The sequence below is a fragment of the Saccopteryx leptura genome, chromosome 4, assembly GCF_036850995.1.
Source record: "Saccopteryx leptura isolate mSacLep1 chromosome 4, mSacLep1_pri_phased_curated, whole genome shotgun sequence".
Lineage (NCBI taxonomy): Eukaryota > Metazoa > Chordata > Mammalia > Chiroptera > Emballonuridae > Saccopteryx > Saccopteryx leptura.
Genome location: NC_089506.1, coordinates 132728016 through 132746312, shown reverse-complemented (window position 1 = coordinate 132746312; position 18297 = coordinate 132728016). Strand labels below are relative to the sequence as shown.

The following is an 18297-nucleotide window of genomic DNA, read 5'->3' as shown; positions in this document are numbered from 1 at the left end:
AAGTGTTTAAAAAAAAAAAACTATATGCTATAATTGAGAAGATTTATCAAACTGTGAAGAAGCAGCATCGAAGGATTAAAATTCAGAGCCAAAAACTGTGTATGTGGCATCCAGAAATGCCCTAAGTATAATTTTGTGAAATTGAGCATCAGTCTGTTAAGATTATTACGAAGTAGAGGACCTAAAAACTAAAATAAATTTTTTCTTCTAAACAATCTAAAATTACTGATTTTATTCAGTGAATGTACGCATATGTCTTCTTACAAAGATAATTATTCATCTTTTATATGATTTTACTTTCATGCATCTTTTATTTTTTTTAATTAACTATCCATTGGTTTCAGTAACACAGAATAAGTGGCATCAGCCATAGCAGTGAGTCCAGCTTTGGTTGCATCTCTCAAAAAACATAAAAGTAAGGCCAGTTCACAATCCACATAAAGACTTCTCACAATCCCCCTTCTTCCTTTTTTCTCGTTCATCTAGGTTTTCCCAATCTGCCCATGATGGGGCTTTGTCTTCCTTCCCCCTGCCTCTAACCTTCTGCCACAAGTCTTTTATTTTTCCCCAAATTTAAGTTTTCTTCAGATCATTGTAGAGGCTGCCTTCTCTGTCCTGGACAAGAGAGGCAGCATAAAGACCCAAGGACCTCGTGGGCATTGCCATCTTTACCTGGAAGCTCAAGGGAGAGAGGAGGTGATACATACTCTTACTGTAATATCCTTGTCCCTTTTATACTCTGCGGAGCCCAGGCCTCATGCCTGGAAAGGGCCAGCATCATCTGTATATCTCCACCTCCAAATCCTGCAGTCATTCAACCACGTTCTCATACCAACTCAACACAACGTTTAGACAATTCCAAAATCATGTCACTAGAAGGAAGCTAAGCCAGTTCATCCCTTGGCTTTGGCCAAATCTGTTTTTTAAACCAAGCCAGAAAGAGCTATCCATATCATTTTCTGAAACATGAAAGTTTTAGAAGCTATTCTATGTGCTTCTTTCACTGGCTGTGTGAAGTATAACCATAAGAAATGTCTCTTGCCAGGACATTGTACAGGAAGTCACAGCAGATTACATTTCTGAGAAGATGTGGTCTGCTTCTGAAGATTTTCTTCTTCGCTTTCAAGCCACAAGCTCAGGACCCCTCCTTAGGAAAGAGTATGAAGCTAGGAAATCATTTTTGTATGATCAAGAAGAGCATGTGGTCAAAATACAGGTATGTGACTCACCTACTACTAGCTGCAGCAAACTGTTATATCCCTTGAGAAATGTTTTATTTGATAATAGGACAGTCAACTACCAGCATTCTAATAAATAAATCTGACTACAGATTATTTTCCGTAATCAGTGCCACCACATCTGCTTTATTACACACCAAGATGTGAAGGATATTGAATGATTTTTCACCTATGGTCTTCTAGAGAGTATTCAGGAGCACTGTGGATCCCATAGGCCCGCCTGTCATCCTCCTAGTCAGAGCCAGAGGAAACCAGACTTGAAATCATGTTTCTCTGAAAAGTTAGATATCCTGTGTCAACTACTATCTGACTCGGGTTCTTTATGAATTGGCTTCTTAGTGGTTAGTGGCTGATGAGTGGCCTCTGAAACAACAGAAGAACTATTGAAATAGATTTAGCATCGCCAAGAGTGTCCTCATCATTATATATCTGTCGTTCTTTATTTAGGTCTTAAGGAAAATCCTTAGTCCAACTTCTTTGTTAAGTTGTTCTTACACATGCATCACTTGTCAGAACTTTCTGGGTGGTCAGAGAGGAACAGGCCAAGTTTAGATGTTTCTCCTCTATTCCCCTAGCACCCTCTACCAGCCACCATGCTGGCTACCAACAGGTAGTGCATTTGTCCTTTCTGCTGCATCCAAAGTGATACTGTTATTAACGGACAGAGTTTGATGTGTTTTTGCTTTGGCCAATAACTGAAATTTCCTATATTGAAAAGTGGTATGTTTTTTTTTTTTCTTAAGTGAGAAGCAGGGAGGCAGACAGACAAACTCCTGCATGTGCCCAACCAGGATCTACCCAGCATGCCCACCAGGGGGCAATGCTCTGCCCATCTGGGGCCTTTGCTCTATTGCAACCAGAGCCATTCTAGTGCCTGAAGCAGAGGCCATGGAGCCATTCTCAGCACCCAGGTCAACTTGCTCCAGTAGAGCCTTGGCTGCAGAAGGGGAAGAGAGATAGAAGAGAGAGGGGAAGGGGTGGAGAAGCAGATGGGCACTTCTACTGTGTGCCCTGACCGGGAATTGAACCTGGAACATCCACACGCCAGATCGATGCTCTACCACTGAGCAAACTGGCCAAGGCCCTATATTGAATGTTTTTAAGTTGAAGAGCTACTCTTTTGTGATCATTGGTATACTTATCTGCTTCCCCAAACTAACTATAATATCATTCAGGACAGAAAATGACTTTTCAAAACTTGTATACTAGCGTCTTACACATAAGTGCTCAAATGTGTGAATTTGTCAGAGCTTAACATGTTAGAAGGCAAATAATGATGATTTTTAAAAGAAATTCCTCCTGTAAACCGGTACTCAAAAGGACTTTCCAATAATTTTCCAGTTTATTTCTTCTTTAAACAAATGGTAGACAAAATACACAGGAAATGAACAAAAGCATAAAAATAGAATCCATGGACACTGATGCTAAGGCTCTCTGATTTTGTACAAAATATGAAGCGTGTCAGCTGAAGTGACACATTTGGACTAACCCTAAGCTCTCCAGTCTTAGGGCATGGAGCAATGTTGCAGTTGGAAGAGATTCTGAAGAGCCCATCAAATAAAATCCACCTGGTACTAGAACCCAGGGCTGATGTCAGTGAGAGGGCTGGGGAGGACAGAAACAGTCACTTGGAGAGTTTTACCTCCACTTCAGCTGAAGCAGCTGGATTGAAGAAGATGCCGTTGAACTATGAAGTCACCCTGCCATGCCTTTTTTTTTCCCAGTATTCTGACAGCTTTTTAACAAGGGAGGAATGAGGGTTAAAGGCAAGCTATAGAGTGGAGATGAATATACATAGTAAAAATTTGCTAACCCACAGAGTCTAAGGGTCATGAACCACAGGGGATCATGCTAATTTCATTTCTTGTCAAAGTGGCTGATTGAACCTGAATTGGGGGAAATTATTTGAAATCTGAAAACTTCCTCTCTAGAACAACTCAATGTTCCTAGCTGGCTGAATCAGCCCCAGGCGCCATAGTCTTAACAAATTCAGAGAGAAAGCTTCCAGCCTGAGCCCAAAGGATATACTCCAGCCCCACCATCCTCCTACTCTCAGCCTCCTCCCAAGAAACTGAACAGTGGTACAGAGAATAATACATTTTATGCCTTGGCTGGGTAGCTCAGTTGGTTAGAGCATCATCCTGATATACCAACATGACAGGTTTGATCCCCAGTCAGGGCACATAGAAAAATCAACGAATGACAGCATGAATAAAGTGGAACAACAAATCAATGTCTCTCTTTTTTTCACTCTCTCTTCCTCTTTTCTAAAATCAATTTTTTTTTAAAGAGTACATGTCATCAAGAACTAATTCTTTATCTCAGTGCTTATGGAACAAATTAGAAGATGCCCAAGTAAACATGAAAAGTCAAGAAAAATCTATATAGCCATTTTGGGGGGTTTTTCTTTTTCTTCTTTTTTAAAAAATAATGGACATCCCTGTCTTGTTCTGATTTTAAAGAGAATTATTCTTACATTTCCCCATTAGATATAATATTATAATTTTTGTTAGATAATCTTTTATTCTAAAGATTAAGTTAAGGTTAAAAGTGTCCATTTAATTTTAGTTTGTTGAATTATTTTTTAAATTGAAAAAAATATGAATTGAATCAAAAATGTTTTGGGTCTATTGAGGTTTATTTTAACCAATTACTGTATAATTAGACTTTTCATTTATAAATCTGTGTGCAAACAAAACTTTGTGTATGTGCGTCCATATGTGTGTGTGTGTGTGCGCGCGCTCGCACAGTTAAATATATATAACACTTTACTAATATTTATTTTAGATTTTTAAATTAATATTCCTTGGTAAGATTGCTTATGACTTCACTTTCTTGTGTCTGCTTTTTTCTGTCACTCTTGCAAGAGGTTTGTCAATTGTATAGATTTAAAAAAAAAATAGATCTTTGTTTTATTGCCATTCCTTACTTAATCTGTTTTCAACGTCATTGATTTCTACTCGTTTTGGTTCTTTTTTTTCATCTGTTTGCTTTCGGTTTATTTTGCTCCTGTTTTCCTAGTTCCTGAGGCAAATCCTGAAATTCGTGATTTGAAAATTTTTCCTTTTTTTAATGTATGCATTATTGTTCTGGCTTTTGTTTATTTGTTTGTTTGTTTCTGCCTTCTTGTAGGTTACTAAATTTAAACATTTTTAAATTCTATTCTAATTTAATTATAATGTTTTTGAGTATACTTTTTTGTAAAGCTTTTTTAGTGGTTGTAGGTACTATGATAGAAGATATATGTATATATGATATATAATCACAGTCTACTGTGGTCATTATTTTATCAGTCTGAGTGCAGAAATTTTTCCTTCCCTCAAATCCTATCACTCCCCTCTCTTCCCTCCTTTGTAATATAATTATATTATATATTTCCTGTACATTTATTCATAACTACATCACACAATTTTATTTTTGCTGCAACAATCAAACATAGTATAGAAAACTCAAGAGGAAAAGGAAAGTCTATTGTGTTTATCAATATATTTTGTGTATTGTGTTTCTTTTCCTTCCTTTCTGATGTGAGAGAACACCCTTTTAAGGTAAATCTGTAAGTGACAAATTCTGCTGGATTGTGAATTGACAGCTCTTTGTTTCTCACACTTGACAAATGTGCCGCTTTCCCTGCCTCTAGTCCACTGTCATACCTGTTATTGCTCCCTGCAGGGAAGATGTCGTTTCTCTCTCACTGCAGAGACTTTTGAGAGCAGTGAGAGAGAAATAACCATATTGTTTTTGAAAAGTAAGAAGGCTCTGATAAAATTACCTACATTTAAGAATGAATAAGCCAGCACCTGACCTGTGGTGGTGCAATAGCTAGAGTGTTGACCTGGAATGCCAAGGTTACTGGTTTGAACCCCAGGCTTGCTCAGTAAAGGCACATACAAGAAGCAACCCCTATGAGTTGATGCTTCCCACTCCCCCCACCTTTCTCTCTCTCTCTCCCCTCTCTCTAGAATCAATAAAATCTTTTTTAAAAAATGAATGAACCAGAAAGAAATCTAAAAAAAGAAAATTTTATATGAAAAATGAATATAAGTCATAAAATATAAATGAAGTAAACATTTAAGGATATTCTTATTCCAGGAGACAGAGGAATTTTTATAATGATACTGCTTTGTGCTTTCAAAATATTTAGTAGGACATGGACTCAGTGCAACAGAACAGCACAATAAGATGGAAGGATAACTGATAGCTAGAGAGAGGAAGAGAAGTGACATCAGAGACTATAAGTATACTTAGAACTGCAGAATGAACTAACAAAAAATAACTGAAACACATGGAGAACATTTAAAAAATCACATAAAAAGCTGAGAAAGAATAGGTGATTTAAAATACATTTTCTCATCTGCAAATGATAATACCCATTTTATTGCAAGGTTGTGTGGACTAAATGGGATCATTCACATAACAACTTTGCCCTATATATGCTCTTAAATGTTCAATAAGTTAGGAATAATGGGGTGATAGAGATGATGACTCCAAGAACAGGTAATGGAGAGCCAACATTGAGATGGTTGGTGTGGCACAGGAAGGGACCAGAAAAATTCAGACAAGAAAAAATTGACAGTTACCATTTGTTTCTTTTTCTTGAACTGAAGAAAAATAAAATGTACTTTTTAGGGGGGAAATACCAAAACTTGGCCCTGAGAATTATTAAATTTTTGAACTGCAGATCAGAGAGTGCCACAGCATTCAGGCAAACAAAAAAGAAACAAGCTTCTGTGAAGCATCTCCAGTTTGCCAGGATCAGTGGCGCAGACTGCAGGCTTGAAGGAAGAAGGTGGCCTGATGTGACAGTCCGTCACACTGTTTTACTGTAACTGACTACTCTTGTAAATTGCTGGATTTTTACCTTTAAGCTGAGAGGGAAAAGATATCAATGTTTAGGGCTTTCTTGGCTGAGAGATCACACAATAGTTTGCACATCAAAGCTGGAGTTGGTAATTTGAATATTACTGTCCTGGGTGACCTGTTGCTAACTAAAGTAGCTGGTTTGAGTGAGCCAGATTTTCTAAAGATTGACAGTTGCGATATGTAAAACAAAGGAGTAACCTCTGAAGGCTAGATATTTTGAAAGACTCCTTTGTTACAGATACATTACTCCAGAATATATATACATATTTATGGTAACAAAAAAAAAAAAACCCCAAAAGATTGCTATTATAAAATTTCCACAAGTTCTCATACTAATCAAGAGAAGGAGATATTTTTGTAAATGCCTTCTGTCTCTAATTGTCTATTAAAAGCTGCTTTTAAATGGCTTTATGGGCCCTGGCTGGTTGGCTCAGCAGTAGAGTATTGGCCCGGCATGTGGATGTCCTGGGTTTGATTCATGATCAGGGCACAAGCATGACCATCTGCTTCTCCACCCCTCTTCCTCTCCTTTCTCTCCCTCTCTCTCTCTTCCCCTCCCACTGCCATGGTTCAGTTGGAGCAAGTTGACCCCAGGCATGGAGGACAGCTCCTTGGCCTTGCCTGGAGGTGCTAAAATAGCTCGGCTGCCAAGCAACAGAGCAACAGCTCCGGATGAGGAGAGCATCATCCCATAGGGGGCTTTCCAGGTAGATTCCAGTTGAGGTTCATGCAGGAGTCTGTCTCTCTGCTTCCCCACTTATCATTTAAGAAAAGTAAAATATAAAATAAAATAAATGGCTTTATGGTTGATAGTTTTGTCTCCTTTACATTTCATCAAAAGGAGTACTTTCGTTCCAACTTTATATCTGTAATTGTTTCTAATAAACAACCTCTAATTAGAAGAGCCACAATCACAAGGCCTTGCTCAGGAATTTTGTTGTTAGCACAAAATAAGAAAAACCAGCCTTGATGGAACTAAAACTACGATCTGACAGAGGAGTCTTTAGAATTTTGACAAATAATAGGCATGTAGTATTCTGTGTCTATAGACCAAAAATTCTATACCCAGCTGTGTTGCCTTCGTTTGGAAAGGCAACAATAAAATACAAATACAGAAGGATACCAGAAAAATCTACAAAATCAATAAAGAGATGAAACAAAATGAAATCTCAAGTAAAATACTATCAGTGAGCACTGAATTCTTAGTGCATTTTAAAAATAGAACAGAATGAACTTGAGTGCTCATTCTACCAGTGCAAGAATGCTTCAATATTAGTTCATCTGTTACTATGACAGGTTGCTAATCCAGAGTGTTTGTGACTCTGAGCTAGTAGAGATAAGTTCCTGAAGTTTAGACAATTTTAGAGAGGCAGAGTGGGAAGTTGAGCTACTCTCAACATCTTGTTTGCCTTTCAGTTTGGATCAAGGAATGGGATATATTATATATGTTTTCATAATTGCACTTCTGTGCTTTAAGACAGTGTTGCCCACAAAAACATGAAGCACCATTGAGACACATCACAACAAATGTTGTTATTACATTGCCATGGAATCCAGTGACCCACAATTGTTTGTAACGTCAGAGAGCAGTTTCTCCTGTCATCTCAGAAATGCCATACTGACAGATCCCATGGTGGCATTTTATAAATTGGATGATCAATTAAAATTTCTTTATTACTGAAAGTATGGAACATATACTAGCACTGTTATTGCCTGGAAACTCCACCCAGATCTACTGAATCTTAATCTTCATTTTTAAAATATCTTCAGATGATTTTGTATTCACATCAAAATATGAGAAGCACTGGGAAGCTCACTCCAGTTTTAAACCCTCAGATAATTTATCTTCCTGTATAATTCTTTATCACCATAATGGCACAAAGGAGAAAAACCATGTGTTCATTTCAATAGCTAGAGCAAAGCCATTTGATAAAGTTCTAAATCCTTTCCTGAATTTTCTGTTCCTGAAGTTTAGTCAATTTTATGTCTAATGATTGTATTAAAGTTTTAGTTTTTAAGGAGATTTGCATATTCTCAGTAACATATTTTGCAGATCAAACATCAATTTACCTCTCGTTTATTAATCTGCCCTACACTATAGTATTAGAATTTTATCCCTTCATATTAATTGTTAACATTACTCCATGTGGGGTTTTGGGGGGGGGGGGTTTTGGCTATTTTGAATGTCATCTTGATTCTGTTTTGCTTATTTTTGTCATACAGAAAATGTATCAAGTTTATATATTTATTTTATAACTAGTCACCTCAAGAAACTCTATTTTTAATAGTTTTTAAGGTGGCCCTCATGAGTCATAATTACTTTTTACACTTTTTATTTTTTTTTAATTTTGTAATCCGTCAAGAAATACATTTATATGTCCTTATTAGTGTAGAAAACTATAAGATGTTGGCCTGACCTGTGGTGGCACAGTGGATCAAGCGTCAACCTGGAATGCTGAGGTCACTAGTTCAAAACCCTGGGCTTATCTGGTCAGGGCACATATGGGAGTTGATGCTTTCTGCTCCTAGCCCATTTCTCTCTCTACCTCTCTCTCTCTCTCTCTTTCTCTCTCCTCTAAAATGAATAAATAAATAAAAATAATAAAAAATTAAAAATTAAAACTATAAGATGTTAGGGACATAAAATAATTTGTCCATTTCCAGAAAGATAAAATATAGGTACTTTCCCTCTTGCTCCAAAACAACTAAAAGCCGCGAATATTATATGTAAATAAAGATAACATTCTTAAGATGGAAAGAAAAAGCCAGACTGAATGGGAAACTTGGGACCCAAGAATGACATACAGTGATAAGTGCACTGGTTTTCTTTTAGCCTTAGCTATCCCAGACTTAATACTGAAGAGGCTGACAACTCAGAAATGCCAGCATGTTCAGGCAAAGGAAACCCCCAACAAAAGTCTGCTCTGTAGCCAAAGGACCAGGAAAGGGATAGTCCAGCAAGAAAGAAAACTTTTAGACAGTACCCACTCTATTCTAGCAAATCATCACAAAAACAAGCAAACAAACCAACCTGTGGCCCCAAACACCCATGCCAGCAAAGGCCAAGTAGGGAACCTGGGCTCCCACTCTTGCGGATTATAGCAAGGTACCCAGACACCAGCAGAGCCTGGATTTCCATGGCCACAAACAGTGGCAACCCTCTCCCTGCTGGGTTGTGTTGAAGGAAGCATGGTAGAGAATGAAAACTTTGATCACCACCCAGTAATAATGAGAATACACATGCACACACACCACCTCCTAGTGTCAGTTGCAGTAACCTCGGAAGTAATAAAGGGGCACTCCCAGCCAGAGCCTAATGGGTAGTTGGAGCTCCCCCTTGCACCCTCCCACACAAACTCATCATGAGAAGCACCTTTTCTACCTCAAGTATCAGATGAAGAAACTAGACCTCATTCCTACTTGCCAGTAATGAGACATTGCCCCTCATTCCCTTGCCTAAACAATGTCAGGGAAAGCCACCTAAAACAGAAAGATTAAATAAGATCTGGCGTTTCATTCATAATATTCAAGTTTCAATCGATAACATTTTAAGCACCACGCAAATCACAACTTTAATTTTAAAAAGATAATAAGCCAATCATAGAAAGACAAATACCATATGATCTCACTTATATGTGGAATCTAATGAACAAAATAAACTGACACACAAAGTAGAAACAGGCCTGGACACATGGAACATCTGTCAGAGGGGTGGGGGTTGAGGGGCTGGATGAAAGAAAGTGAAGGGATTAGGCAAAAACATATATATGTAACAAACACATGGACACAGAAAACAGTGTAGCAGTAGCCAGAGAGAAAGGGTGATAGGGCTAAGTGAAAGTGGGCAAAGAGGGGGAAGGGGGGTGGAAAGAAAGTTTGCTTGAGGAAGAGGGCACATGATGCAGTGTGCAAACCTGTGTGTATGGATTTGTGAACCAATATCATCCCAATAAATTCAATTAATAAAAAATAAAAATGATTAATAGTTGCCAACAGTCGTAAGAGAGATGTTATCATTATTGACAAGGATTTAAAGCAGCCACCATAAAATGTTACAATAAGCAATTATAAACACTTGAAAAAATGAAGTCTCAGGTAAGAAAAAAGATACAAAGAAAATCCAAACATTTTAGAACTAAAAGAATAACATGTCAAAACTCGATGGGCTCAACAGTGAAATGTATGCAATACAGGAATCAGTGAACTGGATAATAGAATATAAGAAATTACCAAATCTGAATAAGTGAGAAAATATTGAAAAAATAATGAACAGAGAGCCTGAAGGGATCTGTGATCCTAATGAAAGAGTTAATATTTGTGTCTTCAGTCCCCAGAGAAGAGAACAATACTGAAAAATCGCTGAAGAAATATTGGCTGAAAAGTTCGAAAGTGTGGCCAAGCACATAAAACTACAGATTCAAACAGCTGCATAAATGCCAAATAGGATAAACTTAAAGAAATGCACACAAAAACGCAACCCAGTCAAACTTCTGGAAACAAAAGACAAAGAAAAAAAAATTCTTGAAAACAATGGGATAGACATGGCAGCTTATCTCAAGGGGGGGATACAATTCTCATGACAGATCTTTATATAACAGCTTTCGGGGACCAGAAGGAAAAAATCACAACATTTTTCAACTGCTGAAAGGAAAGAGCTTTCAACAGAGAATTCTTTATCAGCAAAAATGCCTTTAGGAATGAAGGGGGAAATCAAGGTATTCTCAGGTGAAGAAAAGCTGAAGAAACTTGTCACCAGTGTACCTGCTCTATGAGAATAGCTAAGAAAACTAAACAAAAAGGGAAATAATAAGTGATGGCATTTTAGAACACTAAGAAGGAAAAAAAAACAACCAGAAGAGTAAAAATACAGGAAATATATTTTCCTTTTCTTCTTGAATTTTTAAAATTATGTTTGACAGTTGAAGCAAAAATTAAAGCACTGTCAAATATGATTCTAAATATATGTGAAGGAAATACTTGGCAACTGTATTAGAAATGGGGGAAACTAAAGGTCTCTGAAGGCAGATAAGCTTTCCATGCTTTGCTGAAGGTCAAAATATAAATAAAACTGAGGTAGCAGTTTTCACCCATCAGTTTAGTTTTTTTTTTTTTTTTGAGAGAGAGAGAAACAGAGAGAGGGACAGACAGGAAGAGAGATGAGAAGCATCAATTCTTCATTGCAGCGCCTTAGTTGTTCATTGGTTGCTTTCTCATATGTGCCTTGACCAGTGGGCTACAGCAGACTGAGTGACCCCTTGCTCAAGCCAGCAACCTTGGGTCCAAGCTGGTGAGCCTTGCTCAAACCAGATGAGCCCACGCTCAAGCTGGCGACCCCTCAGGATTTTGAACCTGGGTCCTCCGTGTCCCAGTCTGATGCTCTATCCACTGCGCCACTGCCTGGTCAGGCTCATCATCTTTTCTTTTCTTTTTTTTTTTTTTTTTCTTTTTTTTTGAGAGAGAGAGAAAGAGAGAGAAGGGGGAGGAGCAGAAAGCCTCAACTCTCATATGTGCCTTGACCAGGCAAGCCCAGGGTTTTGAACTGGTGACCTCAGCATTCCAAGTCAATGCTTTATCCACTGCACCACCACAGGTCAGGTCATCACTCTTTTTTTTTTTTTACCTGTCCAATGAGACCCTGGGAAAAGAGGTCTCTATCATATATACTTTGTAGGGCAACCTAACAGTAACTGTCAGTTTTAAGTATCAACTATTGGCTGAGTAATCCTTTATATGTATTACTCTATCTTGGTAGAAACATTCATAAAAACATATATAATAATGTGTTAAAAGGTTATTTACTGCAAAAAATAATAACAACTTAATGCCCCCCAGCAGAGGGATTATTAAATCATAGTAAATCTATACTATTATACAATTCTGTGTGGTTATTAAAAAACAGTAAGGAGGTTCTGTGTTTTATATGAAATAATATCAATGCTATATATAATTTAGAAGGGAAACAAAGCAAATCTTGGCCTAAGATGGGATCCTATGCTGTCATAAATAAAGGCTGCGTGCCCTGGCTGGTTGGCTCAGTGGTAGAGTGTTGGCCCCGCATGTGAATGTCCTGGGTTTGATTCCCAGCCAGGGCACACAGAAGCGCCCATCTGCTTCTCCACAACCCCCCTGCTTTTCTCTCTCTCTCTCTCTCTCTCTCTCTCTCTTTCTCTCTCTCTCTCTCCTTTCCTCTCTCTCTGTCTCTCTTCTCCCCTCCTGCAGCCAAGCCTTGATTGAGCAAGTTGGCCCCAGGCGCTGAGGTTGACTCCATGGCCTCTGCCTCTGGTGCTAAAAAAAATGGCTCCAGTTGCAACAGAGCAAGGGCCCCAGATGGGCAGAGCATCGCCCCCTAGTGGGCTTGCTGGTGGATCCTGGTCAGGGCACATGCTGAAGTCGGTCTCTGCCTCCCCTCCTCTCACTAAAATAAAAATAAAAAATAAAATAAAAACAGAGGCTGCATAAACATGTAAACATATTTACATATTTATATTCTTGTGTACAAAAATAGAGTGTGTGTGTGTGTGTGTGTGTGTGTGTGTGTGTATACATGTTTTAGCTTTTCCTAAGGGTACATAAAAAATTAGGTATTCTTTTGGCAAATAGCTGGGTCAAAGTAAGCATAGGTACATAGGCACATTTTACTTTATACCCTTTCTGTGTTTGTTTATGTCCTAATAGATCTTCTAGGCATTGAATACAGATTGTTTGCAGAGAATATGTATTATTTTATGTTTTTCTTTTTGTCATCATAGTATGTATGGTAAGCTACAATTTTCTTTTTCTCTTAGTATATCTTGGAGATTTTCCTATTACTTAAAATACAGAACATTTTCTCAGTCAGTATATGTGACTTTCTTCTTAACTATCATATAATGTCCCTCAGAATGAGTGCAATCAGAGTTTATCTAACTATTCCTCTATTTGTAAACATTCTGCTCTATACATACATGTTTTTACAAACAATGCAACAAAAATTCTTATAGATTTTCTACATAGGTGCTTGTATTACCATAGGCTAGGTACACTGAAAATCAGAGAACTAGATAAAAGGCCAAATAACTTTAAATTTATATTGCTCAGATTTCTCCAGAAGGGTCTATACTCTTTTGTACTTTTCCTAACTCCCCTCTCCCACCTATGTTTTTGTGTTCACTGCCTGGCAAGTAGATATGGTGATAACTTTCCTGAAATTATTCTGGACTGCTGTCTAAGGCTCCCTCAAGCTTAGTACTATCCAACCTTTTTTATAAACGTTCCCACATTTTGTAGAATTTTGCTCTGTGATTTCCCCTCTCAGTCCAATCCCAGATGCCTTCTCTCTTCCAGGATCCCTCATAGTTTCTGATCAATATGCCTTCTCATTTTCTAGCACTGCGGTAGATTTCTTGAAAAGCATATTTATGAGACATTACCATTGAGGGAAACTGGGTAAGAGACTAACATGATACATAGAACTCAGTGTATTGCTTTTGCAGCTTCCTGTGAGGCTATAATTATTACAAAATTAAGAAGGGGTTGTAGAGAATGGGGTGTGGGGAGGGAAGTAAAAAGAAGCAGATATATGTTGACAGAAAATGCTTTGTCTTTGGGTGATGGGCACATAACACCATCAACAGTTCAAATGCTATAGAAATATTTACCTGAACCTATGTACTCTTACTGATCAATGTCACCCCGTTTAATTTAACTTTCCAAATAAAATTTTAAATTAAATTTTCTTTAAAGGCACATTTGTCATTTTTAGGGATTTGTATTGAGAGGATAAGTCTGGAGTTCATGCTCAGTTGATTATTTTTATTCCATCCTGACTATTTTGTTTTTGAAGTATGACAAAAAGTACATTATTTTTTAAATGTTAATAAAATTTCACATACATTTTAAAGAATGAGACAGGTTGATATATGCAGACATAAAAAAATTTATAAAATAGTTTTCCTATTTCTCCTTTTTAACAAGAAACTTGTATTTCATTTCTAATTTGAAAAATCAGAGAATTAAAGTGAGTTACAAAAATATGTATCAAGAAAAAGGTACTCCTAAATGAACTGGAATAATATAAAAAATTATGGATTTAATCCTTCTAAAGATCCCAGTTTGTGTCATTTTTGTGAATGTTTCCTATAAAAATTCTCTTTAATGGAAATAACCTAGTAATGCTGTATTGATAGAGCATCATGACACTTGCTGCAGAAACAGGTGAAATAATAAGTGTTCAGTCACAGCACTCCTGTTTTCAGGGACCCATAGACACAAGTTTGTAAAACATCCTCTTTTCCAACCTGGGCCACAGTGGGTCACTTGTTGGAGTCAAAATATGTATTAGTCGTTATTTTAAAGCATCTGTGCTTTTACCAAATAATACCAGCACCCAGTTAATCTATTTGTATGTCTTGGGCAATGCCATTTTTTTATTATTTCTTGTCACCCAGGGCCTTGGTAAAATTAAGCTTTTGGATGGGATACTGGGCTTCTCGAGCTTGGGACAAGCCTCAGCTGTAAGCTGGTGTTCTCTGCTTAGTTTAATGTCCACCCGCAGAAGTAGTGTCCAGGCGAGATTTGGGGGAAGAGTCCCTTGACAGTATTCTAGTTCAGTGTCTTGAGATTATGCTTTCTAAAATAAACTGGAAAACTGTTGCATATAATTAATTTTGCAGCTCACTGTTTTCCACAGGCATTCTGGAAGGGACATAAACAACGGATGTCGTACATCAGCAGGCAGCAAACATTCATTGATCATATTCCCTCCATTGTGAAGGTAAACATCCTTTCCCACCTTATCAAGTACTTAAACTTTTCTCTCCTGTTTAGTTTCGCTTCTGGAAGACAGATTATGGAAAGAATATGTACAAGCCTTGAAGTTTGAGTTCCACCTCCACTACTCGCTTAGCTAATCAACTACAAGCAAATCCATTAGACACTGTAACTGACTCAGGTCCTCTGTGTGTTTATGAGAATCAAAGGTGCTTTGTAACCAGGATATACGCTTTCTCTAGAGAGTCCAAATTGATTATTTAAAGTCTGGTGGAAACCCAACTTTATTTCATGTTCCTCTTACCATATTTGGTAATAATATTTTGAAGGCTTAAACTTAACAGTACAAAACCTTAATTGGAAGGCAAATGCAAAAGTGAGGATCTGCATTTAGGTGCTGGGCCCACTGTGTTGAGTGCCCTGACCTTAGAGAAGGAAGAGGCACTGTGGTGACCATACTGTCGGGGCTGAAAGCCAGTGGACTGCACAGAAGTGACCTGGTAGACCACTTGGAAATCCTGATGAAAGACAGTCTAGCGGAGCTGGACAGAGATTGAAATCAGTTCAAAAGACCTCTTAAAATAAAAGATCTTTGAAACTGTGAAGCATTTTCTAGACCCATCGTGCGTTAGCTCCTTACTGCTGTCCTGTAAGGAGCTACTATGGAACTCGTGCCTGTTCTCTCAGAAAGCTGTCGTTCACAGTTGGTCCCTCATGAGATCTCTTTAAGTGTTTTTCTGTAAAGACCTGAAGTATATTGGATACATTTAAGAAATGTTGGGAGAAACCCTGGACTTAGTTTAATATTATTCCCTGACCCATTGGGACTTTCAGAAAAATGCTGGCTTTTATTTAAGGAGATTAAAGCAAAATAGCACAAAGCTACATTGCCTTCCCCACCATCAGGTATAAGGGTTTTGAAACCCTTAAGAGAAAAAGCATTGAAAGAAGGAGGTGAACATTAGGCTTTAGAGATTTATTATTTGGCAGGCTGCTGATTTTTACTTTTTATCAAATAAAATATGAATATTATTTTTAGAAATATTGCATTAAAAGGTATTAAAGTTTTTTGGTCATTGCCTTGATGTCTCTATTTAACTATTTTTAGATTCAGTCCTGGTTCCGGATGGTGACAGCACGGAGGAATTACCTTTCACGACTGCAGTATTTCAGAGATCACGTAAGAGACATGCATGTAGCTTTTTATCCTGGCTGAGAATGGACTAAATGGATGCTTTGTTGAATATCAGTATTGAATGATTTTTATTAGATGGTGGAAATGAATACTAGGAAAAGAAAATAGGTCTTAGAATGCAATGTAGTAGTATTTGGAGACTTACATTGTTTATTCAGGATTTATGTTCAAAGTGAGACTTCACCCAGTCAGGACCGGCTAGGACAGGGATCGGAAACCTTTCTGGCTGAGAGAACCATGAACGCCACATATTTTAAAATGTAATTCTATGAGAGCCATACAACCACCCGTGTACATTACGCATTATCCAATAAAAATCTGGTGTTGTCCCAGAGGACAGCTGTGATTGGCTCCAGCCACCCACAACCATGAACATGAGCGGTAGGAAATGAATGGATTGTAATACATGAGAATGTTTTATATTTTTAACATTATTTTTTTTTTATTAAAGATTTGTTTGCGAGCTAGATGCAGCCATCAAAAGAGCCACATCTGGCTCACGAGCCATAGGTTCCTGACCCCTGGGCTAGGAAAAATGGAGGAGAGCAAACTGATATGGGCTAGTAATGGCAGAGAGAAAAGATCTTAGGGGAGTCATTTTCCAACATGACTTGCACCATTTTTCTAACTGGTAACTGATGAATTTAAATAGAAGCTCATAGGAGGAATTCTTTCAGGAATTTTAAAGAAGAGATATGTGAGATTATCTGAGTTTAGTGGCATAATTCTTTTCCCTTTTTTAATCTCTTTATTTAAACAGTTCCCATACAGTCTTGTGTATACTTTTAGCTAACTTATCTGGCCCTTTCTTCAAAAAATAAAAATAAAAAATAAACATTGAATCTAGCACATCTAAATATTGTCATTTCTAAATAGTGTCCTGTCTTAAATACTATCAGTTCTTATGTAGTTCTAAATTCTAAAATAGTGGAGTAGATAGGACTCTGGATGGTCATGACCCATCCTGTTTCTTTTGCAGAAAAATGAAATCGTGAAAATACAGTCACTACTAAGAGCAAACAAAGCTAGAGATGACTACAAAGCATTGGGTAAGTGGGAATATTCAAAAACAAAGTACGGATCCCTTATAAACCAGTAAAAAAAATTATTTCCAACTTAGTCACTTCAGAGCCTGTTCCAGGAGCAGAGGATATCCACTGTATCCAGCAGATTTGGATTATTTCAGGCCCCAGGTTCTGAACTAATAGGGGAACATATGATGGCAGGAAAAAAGGTTTTCCCACTATAAAGGGAAAGGGTCAATGGAGTGGATATAATTTCTTCTTCAAAAAGAATGGGATTGGCTGATATTTTTATATTAAATTTGAACTAGGATCCTGGGTACAATGCAAAAGAGTTAGCCAGAAGGTAAGTTTACATTTCAACTATTTAATTTATTAGCTGACTTATGAGTTTTCCCCCTCACTTTAAGAATAAAATATGTTCCTATAAGAAATTTTAGAAATATGAATAAGAGGGGAAAAGACACGTGTTCTCATCTCCTGATGGTAACTATAGACATCTTCCTATAACTTTGTTCTGGACTTTGCATGATTTCTATGATTTAAAAAAAATTTTTTTTTTTTTGTATAACAGTAAAAGGCTAAGCATTTGTCATTGAGGTCCAGAGTTTATTCTTATAGTTTACCCAGAGTAGATCTCACTAAACACCTTTAAAAATACCCTTTTTCAAAAGTCAGAAGAGTGCCAGGGAATTAAAGCATAATTAATGTTCAAGGCACAAAGGGAAAGCCCCTTTAGAATTTCTATAGATGCTTCTCTCAGCAACAGAGGCTGATCTCCCAAGCTCTGAGCATCCTCCCTCGGCCCAGGCAGAAAGAACAAGGACCAAATTTTAGTTATTAATATTTTATTATTTATGCCTAGTGGAACACGTATTCTACTTGTCATTCCATTGGCTCCTGTTTGGCCTCACAGTTAATTCTCCCTTCATCGACCTTTTCTAATTCACCTATCACCTAGTTCTTTCTCCTTCCCAAATGTCTTTTGGGCTGAGAGAAACCACTTTCTGCTTCCTGCAGCAAGAATGCAGTCTCTTATCTGGCTCAGCCACAGGCTCCCAGAGCTGCGGTAACCTAAACAGTAACATTCTTTCCCAGATTCCTCATCAATAAAGCACTATCTTCTCAGTGTGTGAGTCCTGGAAGCAGTTGGAGAGAGAGGTGATAAATTAGAGCTAGATAACTAGAAAATAGTGAGACCAGACATTGTCAGTGGTTTGCTTTATTTACATGA

General features: G+C 37.6%; 1 protein-coding gene and 1 non-coding gene across 3 annotated transcripts in view; both read left to right on the top strand.

The window, feature by feature from the left end:
• IQGAP2 (IQ motif containing GTPase activating protein 2) overlaps positions 1 to 18297 on the top strand; it is a 435050-nt gene that overhangs the window by 359759 nt on the left and 56994 nt on the right. For both annotated transcript variants that reach the window (XM_066381735.1, XM_066381736.1), the window contains exons 17-20: positions 1046 to 1216; positions 14767 to 14850; positions 15955 to 16026; positions 17021 to 17090. In XM_066381735.1, the coding sequence (XP_066237832.1) occupies positions 1046 to 1216; positions 14767 to 14850; positions 15955 to 16026; positions 17021 to 17090 (397 nt within the window). The remainder of the gene's footprint in view (positions 1 to 1045; positions 1217 to 14766; positions 14851 to 15954; positions 16027 to 17020; positions 17091 to 18297) is intronic.
• Positions 12115 to 12190, top strand: TRNAA-CGC (transfer RNA alanine (anticodon CGC)). The gene has a single exon. It is a non-coding gene; the product is annotated as a tRNA-Ala (tRNA).